The 17026-nt window shown below is 61.3% G+C and overlaps 1 protein-coding gene across 3 annotated transcripts; it reads right to left on the bottom strand.

The window, feature by feature from the left end:
• Positions 1-328: 328 nt before the first annotated feature.
• On the bottom strand, positions 329-16826 carry LOC117641609 (leucine-rich repeat-containing protein 40-like). Of its 3 annotated transcripts, XM_034379086.1 has the most exons (5): positions 16745-16803; positions 16479-16711; positions 1395-1538; positions 965-1132; positions 329-825 (listed from the first exon to the last, which is right to left on the bottom strand). In XM_034379086.1, the coding sequence occupies exons 2-5, from the start codon at positions 16606-16608 to the stop codon at positions 662-664; spliced, it is 606 nt and encodes a 201-aa protein (XP_034234977.1). In that variant the 5' UTR covers positions 16609-16711; positions 16745-16803; the 3' UTR covers positions 329-661. The 3 variants fall into 3 exon arrangements, with proteins under 3 accessions (XP_034234977.1, XP_034234976.1, XP_034234978.1); XM_034379085.1 differs by having other exon boundaries at positions 16479-16826; XM_034379087.1 differs by lacking the exons at positions 16479-16711; positions 16745-16803 and adding an exon at positions 4849-4992.
• Positions 16827-17026: the final 200 nt, after the last annotated feature.

Below are 17026 nucleotides of genomic sequence, written 5' to 3'. Positions count from 1 at the left end.
TTAACTTAAAATATCTACTACAATTCTTTTGTTATCGCTTTGTAGTGACTAGCCTCAGTTGGTACAAGTACGCTCCTCACCACCAGTCAGTCAGTCAGTTAACTGACTCTACCACAGTGGACGGAATTTGAAGAACATTTTCACGTTTTATGAGGGCATGACTTACATATTACGCAAGTATTACTAGGATTTAGAGAGCATACAGACTGTAACTCTCTTTTCAGATAGAGGTGCAGATTGACCCAGACTCCTCTGCACACAAAAGGTTTGATCCTTATGACTTTGTGAGCAATGGGGACAAGGAGATCATTGGACTGACTGTCACGCATAAAATTCTAGCCTTATTAATACAGTAGTTACACAAAACACTACAATACACACAACATAAAAAACGCTACCTCACAATGACATAGTGCACCTTCTCTAACATCTATGGAAGGTGAGAACGAAATCTAAATAAGCTGCAATTTGGTTTTATAGCAATCACAGGCAACTCATCAGAGTTTTGGTGTTTGACCTACACAGTTCAGAATAATAATGGATGTCCTTGGTTCAGCCTTAGGATGGGCTTGACCCGAGGAGTTTGGCTGAGCGAGACGCAGTGAGGGGGAATAAAAAAGGAAAAAAGGGGGGAGGGTCAGGATGAGGCACGGAGATACAGCTAGACCGTCAGGTCCTCCCAGTCTTCCTTCTGGCGTTCGCTGAGGAGGACTCGGGGCGCTTCCACGGCCTTGAGGGCGTCGCGGACCTCGGGCAGGACGGGGTTGTCGGTGAGGTCCACCTCGACGAGCGACGGCGCTTCCCGTAACCGCTCCACTTCCACCTCTGTCGGAAAAGAACAAAAAGGACGGTGAAATAAAAAATTCTGAACAAAACAACAACCTTTTCTAATAGACAACAACATGCGCGGGGAATGCAACGCCGATCCGACGTCCCGCGCAAAAGCATTACCAACGTGACTCACCGATGATGCGGTTGTGGTTGGCGGTGAGGTTGGCCAGCTTGGGCATCTTGAAGGCGACCCTCGGCAGCGTGATGAAGGCGTTGTGGCTGATGTCAAGCGAGTGCAGCTCGGCCAGGTCGCACAGCTCGTCCGGCAGTTTGCTCATTTGGTTGTGGGACACGTTGAGCTCTGCAATGTTGGCAACGCGTTAGTACACAGTCAACAGCGGTGGTCCCGGCGGCGTCGCGGCGTCAGAAAGAGTCGAATGGGGCAGGATTCTGCATGTCTCTGAATTTGGGTCAAAGACAGCTGCAGGAGCAGACAGAGTCATGAGACATCCCGCTGGAGACAGTCTTGTATTGTTAACGACACCCCTGAGCACTGACACGTGATCTTATCCAGCCCCCTTAAGCCTCGTACAAAATGTGGCGGCGAGACGCAGCTCGCTTACCTGTGATAAGGCTGAATTTGACGGCAAACTTGGGAGGCAGCTTGGTGATGACGTTGCCGGAGAGGTTGCAGGTGGTGAGGGCGGTGTGTCGCATCAAGTGGTACACGGCGTCGGGCACTTGCACCAGCTGGCACTCGGACAAGTCTGCAACAGCAGCAAGCAACGGCACGGTCAAGTGGAAGTGCGGACAAGGCTTCCCATCATTACCCCCGCGTATCTTCCCCCGAGACTGTGAGAGAAAAAAATGGGTCGGAAAGGAATTCCCATTTGACCGGAAGTCCTCCCACGCTAGACACTACCACCCCGATAGTGCCCTCGGGGTTAGGTTGATGACGCAACCTGACCCCCCTCCTTTCCCCCCTGACCCGCCGGAGATGCTGGTTATCCCCAGAAGTCATCCAGCGGCCCGCGGCCGAAAAAGTGAAGGATTCGTCTGAAAGGCGACGCCCTGACGACGCCCGTCCGTCTGCCGGCTGTGCAGCTCGGCGTTGCGGCGCTGGTGTTGCGCAGGTCGGGGACGGGGCGCCGGCAGCGGCGGAAGCGCTTCAGACCGAAAGTCGTTTTCGTCGCTCTGTCTCTCTCGCACTACATGGGAGACAGAGCGACCAAATCGAACCTCGGAATCAGTCTGCTGGCCGAAGCCTGCGAAGCACTGCCAAGCACTGCCAAGCCGCGCGAGGACGAAGCGACTTGCTTGAAAAATGGATTCCCGGCACCGAATTGCGGCAAATGCTGCGACGGAGGCTGCGCAAGCCGCGCAAATGGCGAAGCCAGCGCGCTTGCTTCCATCGCACTCACGGGGCGTCCCGTTAAGCGACGCAGTGCTGTTCGGCATCAGCCTACAGGCGGAGCGCGGAGCCGGCTAGCCCCGATTTCGCTCACCGCGCGATTACTTTACTCTGCACGTGTGTGTGTGTTTTCGCCAGCGAGACGCGATACTGCAGTCGTTGCATTGCCGTCAGTAACTGTGCGCGTATCGCCTGGTTGCGCAAGCGAAGGGCCGGACTGCCTGGGTACTCCGGACGGCCCTAGACAGCGAGGCGACGCACTTGCACCGCGGCCAGGCCAGGCCGAGCCAGGCCGAGCGCGGAAGTACGTTTTCTGCGCTAACGGCCGCCGAAGCAGCGCGATAATGCGAGCCTTGGGCGCGGCACGGCGATACGGCGGCACGGCGGCGGCGGGATTCGAACCATCGAACCCGTGGTGCGTCGCCGCACCGCAGCTTCCTTAGTCGCCTCCTTAGTCGAGTCGAGTCAACTTGTGCGCTTTCTTGCCTCTCTCAGCGCGGGTTGCCTAACGCACGTCTCACGGCCCAGAGTTTTCGACGCTGTCTCTCTCGCACTCATGGGGCGTCCCGTGTAGGAGGTGCTAGAGAGAGAGAGAGAGAGAGAGAGAGAGAGAGAGAGAGAAGAGAGAGAGAGAGAGAGAGAGAGAGAGAGAGAGAGAGACACCGCGACGAAAACGACTCCCGGCAGAGACACATTGACACCGAGAGGTTCGCCGTGTCGTCCGGCAATCTCTCTGCGACGAGTCTTAAGCGTCCCGGCAGAGACATGGCCCGGTGGCCTACCCCCATAGGCGCTGTGATGCAACACTGCAAGGCTGCAACGCGGGAATGCCCGGCGGCTCGGCGGCCCGACGGCCCGCTGGGGAAGGCACTGGGAGGCACGAGGAAGGGAGGAAGAGGAAGCAGTGACACGCGATGGGATGGGCCTTGCCGCCGTGCCGCCGTGCCGCCCCCGTTCTCCCGCTAGAGCTCTCGTTCTCGCTCTCGCTCTCGTTAGAGCTCTCGTTAGTCCGACACGATGCCGCCGCGATAGCGCCGCCCCGTCCGGCATCCCTCAAAACGGAAGGCGGAATCCACTTTTCGCCATTTTCCTTCCTCCCTATCTTTTTTGGCTTACTGGAAGGGGGAGGAAGTAAATTGCACCCTCCCCCCTCCCCCGCTCTCTAGATAGCCGACCGAAAGGTAGGCAAAAAGCAACGCTTTCCCGCTCTAAGTAGGCAGACAGTGGTGCCCCCCCCCCCCCCCGGGCCACCTCTGGACCCGCCACTGGGCAGACGGGGCCTCCGCTGCCTTAGTGCCTTGCCCGAGGGGCGCGCGGCGTGTTGTAGTGTCGGCGAGTGTCGGTCCGATTCAGGTTCGGGAGCCGAGCCGAGAGAGTGTGAGTTACGAAAATTGTGACCCACATTCATTCGGAACGGTAGTGGTTGGTCGGGTCGGGCGGCCCCTGGAGCCCTGGAACCAACTGGGAATGCGAGTAGTGAGTAAGTGACTGTGAATGAATGAATGAATGAATGAATGAATGAATGAATGAATGAATGAATGAATGAATGAATGAATGAATGAATGAATGAATGAATGAATGAATGAATGAATGAATGAATGAATGAATGAATGAATGCGGTGCCGAATGGCGCTTATTTGGCGTGCGGCGCGGCCCGCGTGAGGCCCCTTGGTGGCGAAATACGAGTGTCGCGATGGGCGAATGGCCGACTCGGTGCGTCGCATCACTATTAACCATTAACCGTCTCAGTCTTTAGGCCTTTAGGCCCCGCCGCGCTGCCATGCCGCTCCGCTTGCCTTTGTTCCGCTCCGCCTCGCCTTTGCGCCTTTGTCCGACTCGCCACTTCCGGCCCGATCAGCCGTGGCAGTCGTCCTGTCTGTCTGTCTGTCTGTCTGTCTGTCTGTCTGTCTGTCTGCGTCTGCCGTGCTTCTCCCGTGCTCGGGGCTGCAGGCGTGTGCACGTGCTGCTGTGCTCTGCTGCCGTGCTGCAGGGCGTGCTGCAGGGCGTGCTGCAGGGCGTGCTGCAGGGCGTGCTGCAGGGCGTGCTGCAGGGCGTGCTGCAGGGCGTGCTGCAGGGCGAGGGTGGCGTTGTGAAGGTCGTCGGGAGGTGTGCGGCAAGAGCAGTATCTGCAAGTCGGGAGCAGACGCACGCGCTCACGCCGCGGTCTTGCTTGTGTCGGGGCCGCTGCGGCGCCGCGGCTGACTTTTGTCCCCCCCCCCTCCCCGCCGCGGCCCTCACACGCTCTGATTCACGCTGGACGCCGCCGCGGCGCGGCAAGGTGGGCCTAGGTGGCCGCCGCGTCCCCGGCGACACAAAACAGAGCAAAGGCCCCGCCAGCGGCACAGTGGTGTCGGCAGAGACAAGGGCAGAGAAGCGGCCGGTACTCGAACCCGGGCCACCAACGCGGCTGGCTGCTGGTTCCTCGTTACGTCCCGGGCTCCAGGGGCGGCGCGTGCCGCGTGCCGCGTGCCGCGCACGCACGCCAGGCACGAGCCTTCCCTGTCGGCGGTGCGGTGCGGCTGGTGCGGCTGCCGGAGTGCCGAGTGTTTCACGAGCGGGCCGCGGGTAGTTAGCGGCAGCGTTTTGCAACGCGCCTTTGCAACAAGCTGGGCTGCCGGCCGAACGCGATGACCCTCCCCCCCTTTCGGTCGTTGTGACTGACTCACCCAAAGCGCCCGTGTCCGCCGCGTCCTGGCAGCGCAGCACCACTCGGGTGACCGCGTTCGCCATGCTCTCCGTCCGCCGCTTCCAGTGCCTCCAGGCGAAGCGCGAAGCCACAGGCTTTGCGCGCCGCGTCCTCCTCCTGTCCGTCCGTCCGTCCGCCTGTCTGTCTGTCCGTCCGCGCGGCGCCGCGACGCGCAGTCTCCCTCCGTCGCGGTGCTGCTGCGGGTCGGGCCGAGCGGCGGGCACTGCCGACGCCGACTCCCAGCCGGGCGGACGGACGGATCGGGGAGCTTCGGGCTGAGGCGGAGACGGCGGGGGCGGGAGGGGGAAGGGGAGGAGGCGCCGCGACGCACCTCGCGCTGGGACTCTGGGACTCTGGGACGCGGCGCGTGCGCCACGCCGCGGCCACCGCTACGCCGCTACAGCCTCGGCGGCGTCTTGGCGCGCGGTGCGCACCGCGTGCGCACTTGCCTTGCTGCCAAGCAGGACGCGCGCGCCGCGGACGGACGGACAGACAGGCATTGGCCGAGAAGGCAGACGCGGACGCCGGGCCTTGTTATTTCGCACACATGTTAATCTGAAACCCATTTTGGGGCGCCTCTATTTGGCCACGGCTCATCCGAGCCAAGCCCGGCCAAGCCGCAAAGCAGGAAGGCGATGACGACGTGCTTCGTGCTTGGACTGGCGGACGCGCCGACCGGGCCGCATGCCAGGGGCAGGCGTTTTCGTCGCCCTCGCCCTGTCCCTCTCGCACCCTCAGGTGACCAGCCTCCAGTGTGGACCCGCGGGTGGACCCGGACTGAGGGCCTCTAGGGTTGGGGTTGGGGGGGGGGGGGGGGGGGCACTGTGGCCCTCCACCGCACGTGCTCGAACCATAATAAAGTCGTGTCTCTAAAAAATGAAGTGCGGTGCGAGAGACACAGTGTGCTGGCTGCGCAGTGCGCTGTGCTATCTCTCGAGTGCCCGCCTGGCCGTCGGGCCGGCTGTCTGTCCCGGATAGACGCGTATCGGCAGCACTCAAGGCGCGCCGAAATTAGGACGCCTGCCAGCCGGGCCGGCGTCTGGGGTTTCATTTGTTTTTAAACTTCTCAACCTAGTTGGAAACTTTTGTTTCGCGGGGCACCTCTCATTTCGGAGTCGTTTCCTGTGGCAACGGCGGTGCGTCGCAAGTGGCGAGGCTCCGGCTTTGTGGGCCGTTTTCTCATTTCCCGCTGCTCCAGTCCTCCAGTGGCGTGGCGGGGCGGCCGGATCGGCGGCGCGCTTTTTGCGTTTTGCTCTGTGTCCAGCGGTTCTCACGGCGGCGGGGCGGCGGGGCGGCGAGGCGGCGGGGCGGTTGGCGCTCGGTGACGTCACGCTGCGGGACGCGGGACGCATTGTCTGGTATCGGCATGCGCCTCGGCGTGGCGCCGCCCAGGCTGCGCGGACCGCGCGGACCGCACTGCCGGTTCCCCGTTCGGCCCTTTTGCAGCCCTTCCTCGGACTTGGACTTTACGAGAGGACTGCAAATGCCCCTTGCCGCTATTCCCAGGGCACGACGGCGCATCGCAAAGTTCGCATCACACCGCTGAGTTGTTGTTGTTGTTGTTTTGCACGCTTTTCGTTCCGTGTCTTTCTTTCGACTGGACTGCCCTAGGAGTGCATGCAAGTGGTGCATTCGCGACTGACGCGTCTGAAGGTCGACTTGCTCCAGCGCCGCGGCGCCGCGCCGAGCTCGCACCAGCCTCCCCCTCCCCTCCCCCGCCACGCATTGGGCAACGCCCTCGTATCCCCTGGCCGCGCGCGCGGCGGGCACGGCGAGCATGGCGCTTGCAGTCTGCGGCGCCCGCGGCGTGAACATGAATATGGGAAAGCCATGCTCGCCCCTGGCAGCCCGCTTGTCTACAAGCGCCAAGTTCGAGGAGAGCGTTGTTTGTGAAAGGGATCTTGCTCAGGAACAATCGTAACATTTTTCGATATAAACTAAAATTTTTCTCGAACAGCAAATTAGGAAAAGTGTAGCCATCTTTCCCGTTAACCGAGCAGGTGCAGGGGCATCGGAAGAGGACTCACACGCGCAGCGCGTCTGCGGCCTCTCACTCCTCAGTGTGCCCCTCTAGTGGGGGAAGCTCGAATGTCTAGGTCTAGGCTGTCTCGTCTAGGCGCCGCCACTGCACTATTTGCGTCCACGCGGTGTGAATCCCCTCCGGTGTCGAGTCGGTTTCGTCGCTCCGTCTCTCTCGCACTCACGAGGCGTCCCCCGTAGAGGTGTGAGAGAGGTCGACTCTCGACGTCGGTCTGCCGCGGCTCCTGATTTAACGCCGCACTCCCATCCATCGCCGTATCGCATTTCGAAACGATGGGCCCTGCCTCCTCTCCTCATCCTCGCACTCAGGGGAGCGGCGCGCCGTGCCGTCTTAAGAGTGTGTGTGTGTCTGTGTGTGTGTGTGGGGGGGGGGGGGCTGTGTGCGTGTCGGGGAGAGGGGCGCGGCGGGGCGCGCGTGCATTCAATTCAAATCTGCGCGGGCTGTGTGCAAACTGGGCGCCTTCCGCCTCGCGCCTTGGCGTGCCTTGCAGTGTGCAAGCTCGGCGAGCACGGCGAGCATAGCCTCCCGTGCATTACATGGCGCCCCGCGTGGCCCCAGCCTGCCCGGTCTGCCCGGCCCGTCTGTCTGGCTTGTCGCAACATGACGAACGGGCCCTGCTTCGCCACGGTCGGGGTCCCGCGGCCGGCCCGTGGTGTTTGGTGGTTCCTCTTTCGCCCAACCGAACCCGACTGGTCCAGAGCCCCCCTGCCGCGGCGGCCCCGGCGGCCGGTGCGGTGGCGCCAGCAGACTGGGAGTCGTTTTCGTCACCCTGTCCCTCTCGCACCCATGGGGCGCGCAGTGTGGGTGCGAGAGGGACAGGGCGACGGAAACGACCCTCCGAATCGGTGTGGAGCGACGCCACGTGTTGTCTAGACGGGCACGCCAGCCAGGTGCAGCTGCAAGGGACGGCGCGCCGCGCGCCGCGTGCGTTGCGTTTCGGACCCCTGCAGCCCTGGGTATTTCGGAAGTCAAACAGCGGCCCTGCCGGCCCTGCCGGCCCTGCCCGGCCGGTTCCCTGGCGGTTGCCAACCCCGCGGCCGCCCCGCGATGCGTGCCTCGCGCCTCGCGCCTCGCGCGTCGCGGCGTGCATTTCCTCGCGGGCACGGCGCCAGGGCAGCGGGAAGGGCACGCGGCACTTGGTGACCGAAATAGACGCGCCGAACCGAACAAAAAACAAGAGGCATGAAGTATTTGTGGCGCTGAATGAACCACAAAACCTTTTCTCGCTTTGTCGTGTGCGATTTTGGCGCGCCCCGCCTGGCCGCCCTGGGCGTGGAACTGCCCCGCGGCGGGGGCGGCGTCCTTCCGTCCGTCCGTCCGTCCGGCGGCGGCACAACAAAATCAAAATGAAAACAAAGGCGGAGTACGGAGCGCGGCCTGTCGGCCGAGGCGGGCCGCGGCGCGACGCTCAAGGCACTCGCGGTCCATATAGGGCGGCGCGGTGGCGCGGCGTGCGTCAACCCGGATGGCGCTCTCTTCCTCCTCGAGGCACGGCGGGCACGGCGGGCACGGCCGGGCACCGCGATGTAAACGCGGAGTGGCGGACTGCCGTGCCGCCGCACTGCCGCGCAAACCCCCTTGAACCGCCGCGCGCCAAGCAGGCAGCACCGCCGCCGCCTCGAAGGAAGGAAGGGCGGCACGCGAAATTTGGAAGGCGCGGCCGTTTTAACAAAGTTGTGCAAAATTTGGCAACGTTGCCAAAGACCTTCCATTAGCATAGTAAGAATGAGAAATAAGCACGCGATTTTGAATGTTTGTTTTTTTGCGGTGTGCTGGGGTTTGGGGCTTTGGAGTCCGGATCGTCGCCCTGCCTTGCCTGTCTTTGTGCGCCACGCCGCGCCTCCAGCAGAGCAGGGCGTTGCTTTGCGAGTGCCTTTGCCGGCGAGAAAGGCTCGGTGACGTCCACGCCGCTCGGCTCGGCTCGGCTCGGCGTCCAATATGGCAAAGCCCGGCCGGCGGATCCGAGACCCGAGATCGAAGCCACTGCCAAGGACGCGCTGCATCCGGGAAGGCCTGCCCTGCCCCGCACACAGAAAGAGTGCCGAGTGTCTGCATTCGTGTCCAAGAAATACTGCTATTGAACTCCTAGACTGTTCGCCAAGTCGTTGGCACTTCTCCTCGCTCCTGCCCTCGGCCGGCCAGGCATTCCAATTCCAGCCCGGCAGAGGCAGGGCCGCGTGGCCGCCTCCATTTTAGAAGTGATAAGTCATGCGAGCCGCCGAGCCGGCCGAGCTGCTCCAGCGCCGGTCTCTGCTTGAAGGACAGCCCGCGGTGCCGCAGTGTGGCCCCCCTTCTCTCTCGCTCTCTTTCTCTTTCTGCGCGGCGCGGCCCGGCCTGGCGCGGCCTTGGCGCTGCCCGCCGCGGCCTTGACGGCCCGCTGCCGCTGGAACGGCTGGAACGCCTGGAGCGGCCCGCATGGCTTTCACACGTCAGTTTTCGTTGCGGTCACCCGTGCCGGGTCGGACACACTGTTAGTGGATTAATCTTATCGCGCGCGCACTCTCTGTTTCGCACACATGTACACGCGCACAAGCACACACACACGCACACACACACGGTTACATGGTGTCGCGCTCTCCCGGCCTGCAGCGCTGCGCTGTGCTGCGCTGGCGTGGCCTCGACCCTGATGATACTGGCTGACCGTGGCGGGGCCGCGGGGCCGCGGGGCCCATCCGCACTATCGCCTCGCCCCGCGCGTGCCACTACGAATGCGACTGCGGCGCGTGGGCGGCGTGGGCGGCCCGCGCCTGCCCAGCGGACTCAAATCCCCAGAGTCGTTTTCGTCGCTCTACCTCGCTCGCACTCACGGGCGCGAGAGAGACAGGGACGACTCTCGGAGTGAGTCTGCAGCCACCCTTGTCGCGCTTTCCAACGACGTCTTTTCTCCGGGCGGCCGTGACCCCCCGGACGCTCGGACGCCCTGACCCTGCTCCGGGCGGAGGGTAGGGACAGCCCGCCAGCCACGCTTGCCGCGCTCGACGGGGCGGCCGTGACCCCCCGGACGCTCGGACGCCCTGACGCCTGCGGTGCGGAGGGTAGGACAGCCCGCCGCACGCGCCGGCTCGACGGGACGGCCTGGGTGCCGGGCGCTCGCCACTGCACTGCGCGTGCGCGAACGCACCTCATCGGCATGCACCGTCTCTGACTCCTCTCTTGTACACACTCACACAGAAACACACACGTACACACACAAACACTCACATAGTCGCCAGAAAGGGTCCAGAGCGCCTGTGGCGTAGGCAACCACCCATTTTCCAAATCTGGGTTCCCCGCAACGGGACACCTCACCTCCCACCACCTTCCCTCACTCCCCACTCCCCCTGCACTCAACCACTCACTCACTCACTCACTCACCCACTCACTCACTCACTCACTCACACCGCAGGCGGGGTGCTGGCTGTCTTTCTGCGCCGTGCGACACCGCCGCCAGCGTGGCAGCAGTGCGGTGACTGTGCCCGTTTCGCATGTATTTTTTTTACCGGCGCTTCCTCTTGGAGTATTTCGGGCGGCGCGGCGTCGTAATGCGACGTGAAGGATGCGCGGCCTGCGGCCCCGCGGCCCCGCCAAGGTGCTGGTAATGACGCGCCGAGCCGCGGCGTGCAGGTCGTCGAGGTTCACTGGCCAAGCCGAGCCAAGCGCTTCGCGTGCTCGACGCTATCTCTCTCGCACTCTAGCGGCGCACTCCATGAGTGCGAGAGAGAGAGAGAGACAGCGCGTTCGGAATGAGGCTGCAGGCCGCGGTCCGCTCCGATGCCGCGTGGCGGCCAGAGCGTTGCCTTTGCCTTCTCCCTCGCACTCTCACGCGGCGCGCGGCGCTCGGCGCTCCACGAGTGCGACAGAGATAGAGACGCGGCGTGCGGCGCGTATGGCGGGCCGCGCTGCTGCGTCGGTGGACCGCTGCCAAAGGTCCTCGCCGTGCGCCGACCGTGCGCCGTGCCGCCGGGCCGTCTGCACTTTCCGCAAACACGCTTGCCACGCCTCGCCACGCCTCGCCACGCCTCGCCACGCCTCGCCACGCCGGGCCGAGCGGCGCGGTCAAAACACCGCGCCCGCGGCAAGGGTGTTCGGGATTCCGAGAACGCCAGGGAAGTCCCTGTGACGACGCAGAGCCCCAGCAGGCTGCGGCCAGAGTTTACTGTCTTCGCGCGGAGGGGGAAGGGGAGGAGAGGGAAGGGTTTTTTGGCGGGAAGCAGCACGCGTTGCTGGGGAGGGTCTCCTCGGTCCAACTGTACTTGGCCGCTCAAGTGAAAGAAAGTCGTTTTACTCGGTCAAAAGACAAACGCTCCCGTTTCCCTCGCGCTGAAATTTGAATGGAAAGACCATACCGCAAAAATGAACGGTCTTTTGGCGAGACTTTTCGTCTCGCTTCTCCTGCAGTGGCGACGAGTGTGACCTTTGTATTTCCAGTGCAGGCACCGCGGCCGCGTCGGGCGCGTCGTCGCCGCGACCCCTCCGCGAACACGCGGTACGCGGAGCGCAAGGCGGCGCCGCGCCGGGACTATTTTGAGGGCGGAAGCGGCAGGCAGAGAGCGGCGGCCAATTTAAACTGCGCCGCTCGCCTTGCCAGCCTCGCCTCGGCTTGCCTCTGCGCGCTGCCCTGCCAGTGCAGTGGCGGCCTGGCGGGGCGCGGCCCAGCGCGGCGCACTTGGCCGCTAGCTTGCTAGTTCCGCGTCGCGCCGCCGCCCCCTCTTTGTTTTTGTTTTTATCGCGGTCCACGTGTGGCTCGCGCTGCGTCGCTGCGTCGCGGCGGCAGTGCCCAGCGGGCTTTGGTCGCTCCGTCTCTCTCGCGCCCCCGCGGCACACCGCGTGAGTGCGAGAGAGACGGAGCGAGGCCGGCCACGGTGCCGCCGACCGACCGACCGACGCGGCGATAGCGCGCCGTAATCTCGCAGTGCAAATCGACGATTTAATCCGCGGTTATTTTGACGCGGCGGTGCGACGCGCGGAGGGCACGTGCACTGTGAGTCAGTGGGCGGTCGTCGCTTCGTCTCTGCCTCACGGGGAGTGCGAGTGCGAGAGAGACGGCGCGTGCGGGGAAGGGCGCACGCTGACGCATCCTGGCGCATCTTGACGCGCGTAGCGAAGGGTGGATTCGCGCGCGTGAATCAGTCGGTCGGGTTGCGTGCGGCGTTTTGTTGGTAGGGCCCTTAGTCATTCGTCTTCCCTTCCCCCTCCTCTCCGCTCAGGTTCAGACTGCGCACCGCGCTGCGCGTTCGCCACACTGCGAGGAAGCGCTGCCGAAACGCCCCGCCGTCCCCGAAGGCTCCGAAGGCTCCGAAGGCCGGCCGGAAAGGCGCGCGTTGCACTAATCCTTCCCGACCCAAATCCCATGCACGGAAGAAAGAACTCGTTAAACCGAAATGTTTTGAAATGGTTGTTTCTCTCTGCAACAGCAACAACAACAATCGACTCAATCCTGTACACGGTTGTCCAACCAACATTTTGTCCTTTTAACAAAGATCATTTTCAAAACACCTGTCTCCAACTATTCCTCTATTCAATCAAAACTCAAAAAATAAAGGCTACTATCACGATTTTGTCTTCGATGGGGGGAGAGTAACAAAAAGTGCCAGAACGAATTAGTTTCGTTGTTTTTATTGTTTTTAGCAGATGATACCTTCACCACACTTGAAACATACTTAAAAATACTGTACACATGAAGGTGTCAGCGTGCTTTTACTCTCGAGTCCAGAAACCAAGCGCGTATCCCAACAATATAATAGGGGCTGGCCGCCGGGGCGGGCTGGTGTGTCTGGCTGGCTGGCTGGCGGTGAGGCGCAGCCTGCGCGGGCAATGGCACCCCCTACCCCCTCCTCGCGCGCGACGGCCCGCGCGCCACATTGACAATCCCTCTCCGCCTGCCACGTCTCAAAGGGTGGGTGACTCGGGCAGACCTCGGCTCTGCTCAGCTCGTGCCGGCTTCGGCGCCAGCTCGGCCTCGTTCGTTGAATGAGATTTTAAGAACTATCTTTGGAATGAGCCCATACTAATGAGCCCAGAAGAAAACCAAACGAGTATCATCTGCTTTTATTAGCGTTCGTTGAATGAGATTTTTTGTTTGCCGTATACGGCTTTTGGTCTGCCTCATACGGTTTTTGATTTGCCGCATACGGTTTTTTGTTTGCCGTATACGGCTTTTGGTCTGCCTCATACGGTTTTTGATTTGCCGCATACGGTTTTTTGTTTGCGTATACGGCTTTTGGTCTGCCTCATACGGTTTTTGATTTGCCGCATACGGTTTTTTGTTTGCCGTATACGGCTTTTGGTCTGCCTCATACGGTTTTTGATTTGCCGCATACGGTTTTTTGTTTGCCGTATACGGCTTTTGGTCTGCCTCATACGGTTTTTGATTTGCCGCATACGGTTTTTTGTTTGCCGTATACGGCTTTAGGTCTGCCTCATACGGTTTTTGATTTGCCGCATACGGTTTTTTGTTTGCCGTATACGGCTTTTGGTCTGCCTCATACGGTTTTTGATTTGCCGCATACGGTTTTGTTTGCCGTATACGGCTTTGGTCTGCCTCATACGGTTTTTGATTTGCCGCATACGGTTTTTTGTTTGCGTATACGGCTTTTGGTCTGCCTCATACGGTTTTTGATTTGCCGCATACGGTTTTTGTTTGCCGTATACGGCTTTTGGTCTGCCTCATACGGTTTTTGATTTGCCGCATACGGTTTTTTGTTGCCGTATACGGCTTTTGGTCTGCCTCATACGGTTTTTGATTTGCCGCATACGGTTTTTTGTTTGCCGTATACGGCTTTTGGTCTGCCTCATACGGTTTTTGATTTGCCGCATACGGTTTTTTGTTTGCGTATACGGCTTTTGGTCTGCCTCATACGGTTTTTGATTTGCCGCATACGGTTTTTTGTTTGCGTATACGGCTTTTGGTCTGCCTCATACGGTTTTTGATTTGCCGCATACGGTTTTTGTTTGCCGTATACGGCTTTTGGTCTGCCTCATACGGGTTTTGATTTGCCGCATACGGTTTTTGTTTGCCGTATACGGCTTTGGTCTGCCTCATACGGTTTTTGATTTGCCGCATACGGTTTTTTGTTTGCCGTATACGGCTTTTGGTCTGCCTCATACGGTTTTTGATTTGCCGCATACGGTTTTTTGTTTGCCGTATACGGCTTTTGGTCTGCCTCATACGGTTTTTGATTTGCCGCATACGGTTTTTAGCAGATGATACCTTCACCACACTTGAAACATACTTAAAAATACTGTACACATGAAGGTGTCAGCGTGCTTTTACTCTCGAGTCCAGAAACCAAGCGCGTATCCCAACAATATAATAGGGGCTGGCCGCCGGGGCGGGCTGGTGTGTCTGGCTGGCTGGCTGGCGGTGAGGCGCAGCCTGCGCGGACGTCTCAAAGGGTGGGTGACTCGGGCAGACCTCGGCTCTGCTCAGCTCGTGCCGCTTCGGCGCCAGCTCGGCCTCGTTCGTTGAATGAGATTTTAAGAACTATCTTTGGAATGAGCCCATACTAATGAGCCCAGAAGAAAACCAAACGAGTATCATCTGCTTTCATTAACGTTCGTTGAATGAGATTTTTGTTTTCTTTCTCTTCCGTCGGCGGCGGCGCCGCTCTTCATGTCGACACGGTGCTTTATCCCCGTTCGGCCCGAATCCCGAATCCGCGCCGCTTCCCGTCCGGCGGCTTCCCTCCGGTTCCCTCCGGCCGGGCCGCCGGAGTCCGAGGGGTCGCTCCCTCGCTCTGTCGCTGTCGCACTCGTGGGCCGTTCCGTGCGGGTGCGAGAGAGAGAGAGAGAGAGAGACGAAAAACGATCCTGCTGAATCGGCTGGCTGCTGGTTCCCTCGGCCACACTCCTAGGGGCCGGCGGGGCGGGGCCCGCGGGGTCCGCTTGCACAATTGGCTGAGCAATCAGGGAGGAATCGTCCGGCCTGGCCGCCCCACTGCCACGCCATCCTGGCGGAAAAGTGGAAGCAGTGCGAAGCGGTGCCCGGCCGCCCACCTATTTGGGTCACGGCCATCTCTCTGCTTTTCTCGCGTCCCCGTCACCGCGTTCTTTTTGTTGTTTGTTGTCGTCGTTCGAAGGAAGTATTTTGAATGACAAAGCATTTTCTAAAATACTTCGCTGTCAAGCTATTTTCCTGTGTAAGGCCTAGAACAGTTTGCGAAGTTTGGAGAGAGTGTTGTTGTTGTTGTTTGTCGTCGTTTGCCGGGCTGCCTGTTCATTAGCGGCCGGTGCGCTCGACGGGTGCGTTGGGCTGCTTGTGCCCCAATCTGCGATCGCGCTTTGTAGTGGCGTAGTCGGCGTAGTGGCGCAGCGGCGCAGCGGCGCACTGCAATAGAAAGCGACGGAGACGCTGCTGCGCTTCCGCAACGGTGCGGCGCCCCGAGAGCCCCGCCTTGCCTGCCCCGCCTCGCCGTGCCTGCAGTGCCTGTGCCCGCAGACAGCGCGCGTCCAGGAGAGGGGGGGGGGTCTTTATCGGGGTAGTTACTACCCCTTCCCCTTAGGTACGAGGTCAACCTCCGGAAGGTAGGCTAAGAGGCTCTGTCCCTGTGACTGCTTCTTTACCCGCCCTATTTAGGGAATCCGGGGAAATCCTTGATCCGCGCCTGCCTGCCTGCAGACAAGTCACTTGCCTTGCCTGCAGTGGCTGCCGTGGCTGCCCCGCCTGCCCTGCCTCGTTGCGCGGCGAGTCGCTGCCGAGCACCGCGGAAGCGCAAGCAAACTAGGCGACAAAAAATGGTGGCAGCGGTCCAGCGGTCCAGCGGCCTGACGACTGCACTGCATCTCTCCAGGCGGCGGCCAGGCGGCGGCCACGATCATGACTGGCTGTCTTGCCACGGTCGTGACCGTGCCGGCCTTCCCATTACCGGACCAGTGACATGAATCTGAACCCGAACCCGAACCCGCAGGCTGACAGGACACGGCGGCCCCTGCCACTGCACTGACACCGTTCTCTTTGAAGAGTGGAGTCCCGAGTCGGACTTGGCGTGGTTTTAGTTCTCCCGCCTGCAACGCACTGCAACGCCGCAATGCGCTGCGCCGAGCGGAGCACACCGCGCCTGTTGCACGCTCCTGGCTCTGCGCACTCCGCGCGCAGCGTTCCTTGTGGGCTACATTATTCATCGCCCCTCTTGGTTCGCGATATCCCTGCTGCATACAGCGAGCATACAGCCGTTATGCAGTATTATTTTCCGCGGGACGCCACTTGCACTCCCAGTGCGCTCCCAGCTGCACTCCCAGCTGCACTCCCAGTGCACTCCCAGCTGCACTCCCAGCTGCACTCCCAGCTGCACTCCCAGCTGCACTCCCAGCTGCACTCCCAGTTGCGCTCCCAGCTGCACTCCCAGTGCGCTCCCAGCTGCACTCCCAGCTGCACTCCCAGCACATGCACTCCCCCTGCCCCCCTTGCATCACGGCATCGCTCAGCGCGTCCCAGTCGACTTAGTACAACTCTGCATCCAGCTGATGCAAGTTCTGTACTAAGTCGACTGCACTCCAAGCGATGCCGTTGCCAGGAAGCTGCGCCTCCAGCTGGCTGTGCCGCTTCGAGACGCCCTCCCAGCTGTCCACCTCGGCGCACTCTATGAACTCACCCAGGTTGCAGTTCTCCTGCGCCTCGTTGCACCTGCCCACCACCCTGATGATGGCCCTGCCCGCCATCATGACGGGCAGCTGCTGGGGCATGTTGGTGATGTCGACACCGAAGGACGCTGGCGGACGCATCTTGGCCTTGTCCCTTTTCCCGCTCACAAAATTCAAATCCACCAAACTATGGCGCTCACTTTCACTTGTCACTTTTGTCACTTGTGCGTGTCACTTGCGAGTCTCTTGCGAGTCTCTTGCGAGTCACTTGCGTGTCACTGCGCGGACGCTAATCCTTTTGCAGCGGCGCCCAGCGAGGGTGGCTCTGGCGCGGCGGACTCCGTACTACTGGCGGCGCGCGCGGGGGGGCTTTGTTTATATGGCGTCAGCTGTTGGCGTCTCGCGCGGCTACAGCGGAGGGGGCAGAGTCACTGCTCCGCGGCAGGACGCGGCAGGACGCGGGCCGCGAAAGAAGGGGGAGGGGGGGGGAGGAGTACTGCGCACAACGGTGTGCTGGACGGCGTCGAGGAGCGGGCTGCCCGGCGGCCTCGTGGTCGTC

Source organism: Thrips palmi, unplaced genomic scaffold, assembly GCF_012932325.1.
Source record: "Thrips palmi isolate BJ-2018 unplaced genomic scaffold, TpBJ-2018v1 HiC_scaffold_15, whole genome shotgun sequence".
In the NCBI taxonomy this organism is placed as follows: Eukaryota; Metazoa; Arthropoda; class Insecta; order Thysanoptera; family Thripidae; genus Thrips; species Thrips palmi.
Note: the sequence above shows the minus strand (reverse complement) of the source record. Positions and strands in the feature narration are given on the sequence as shown.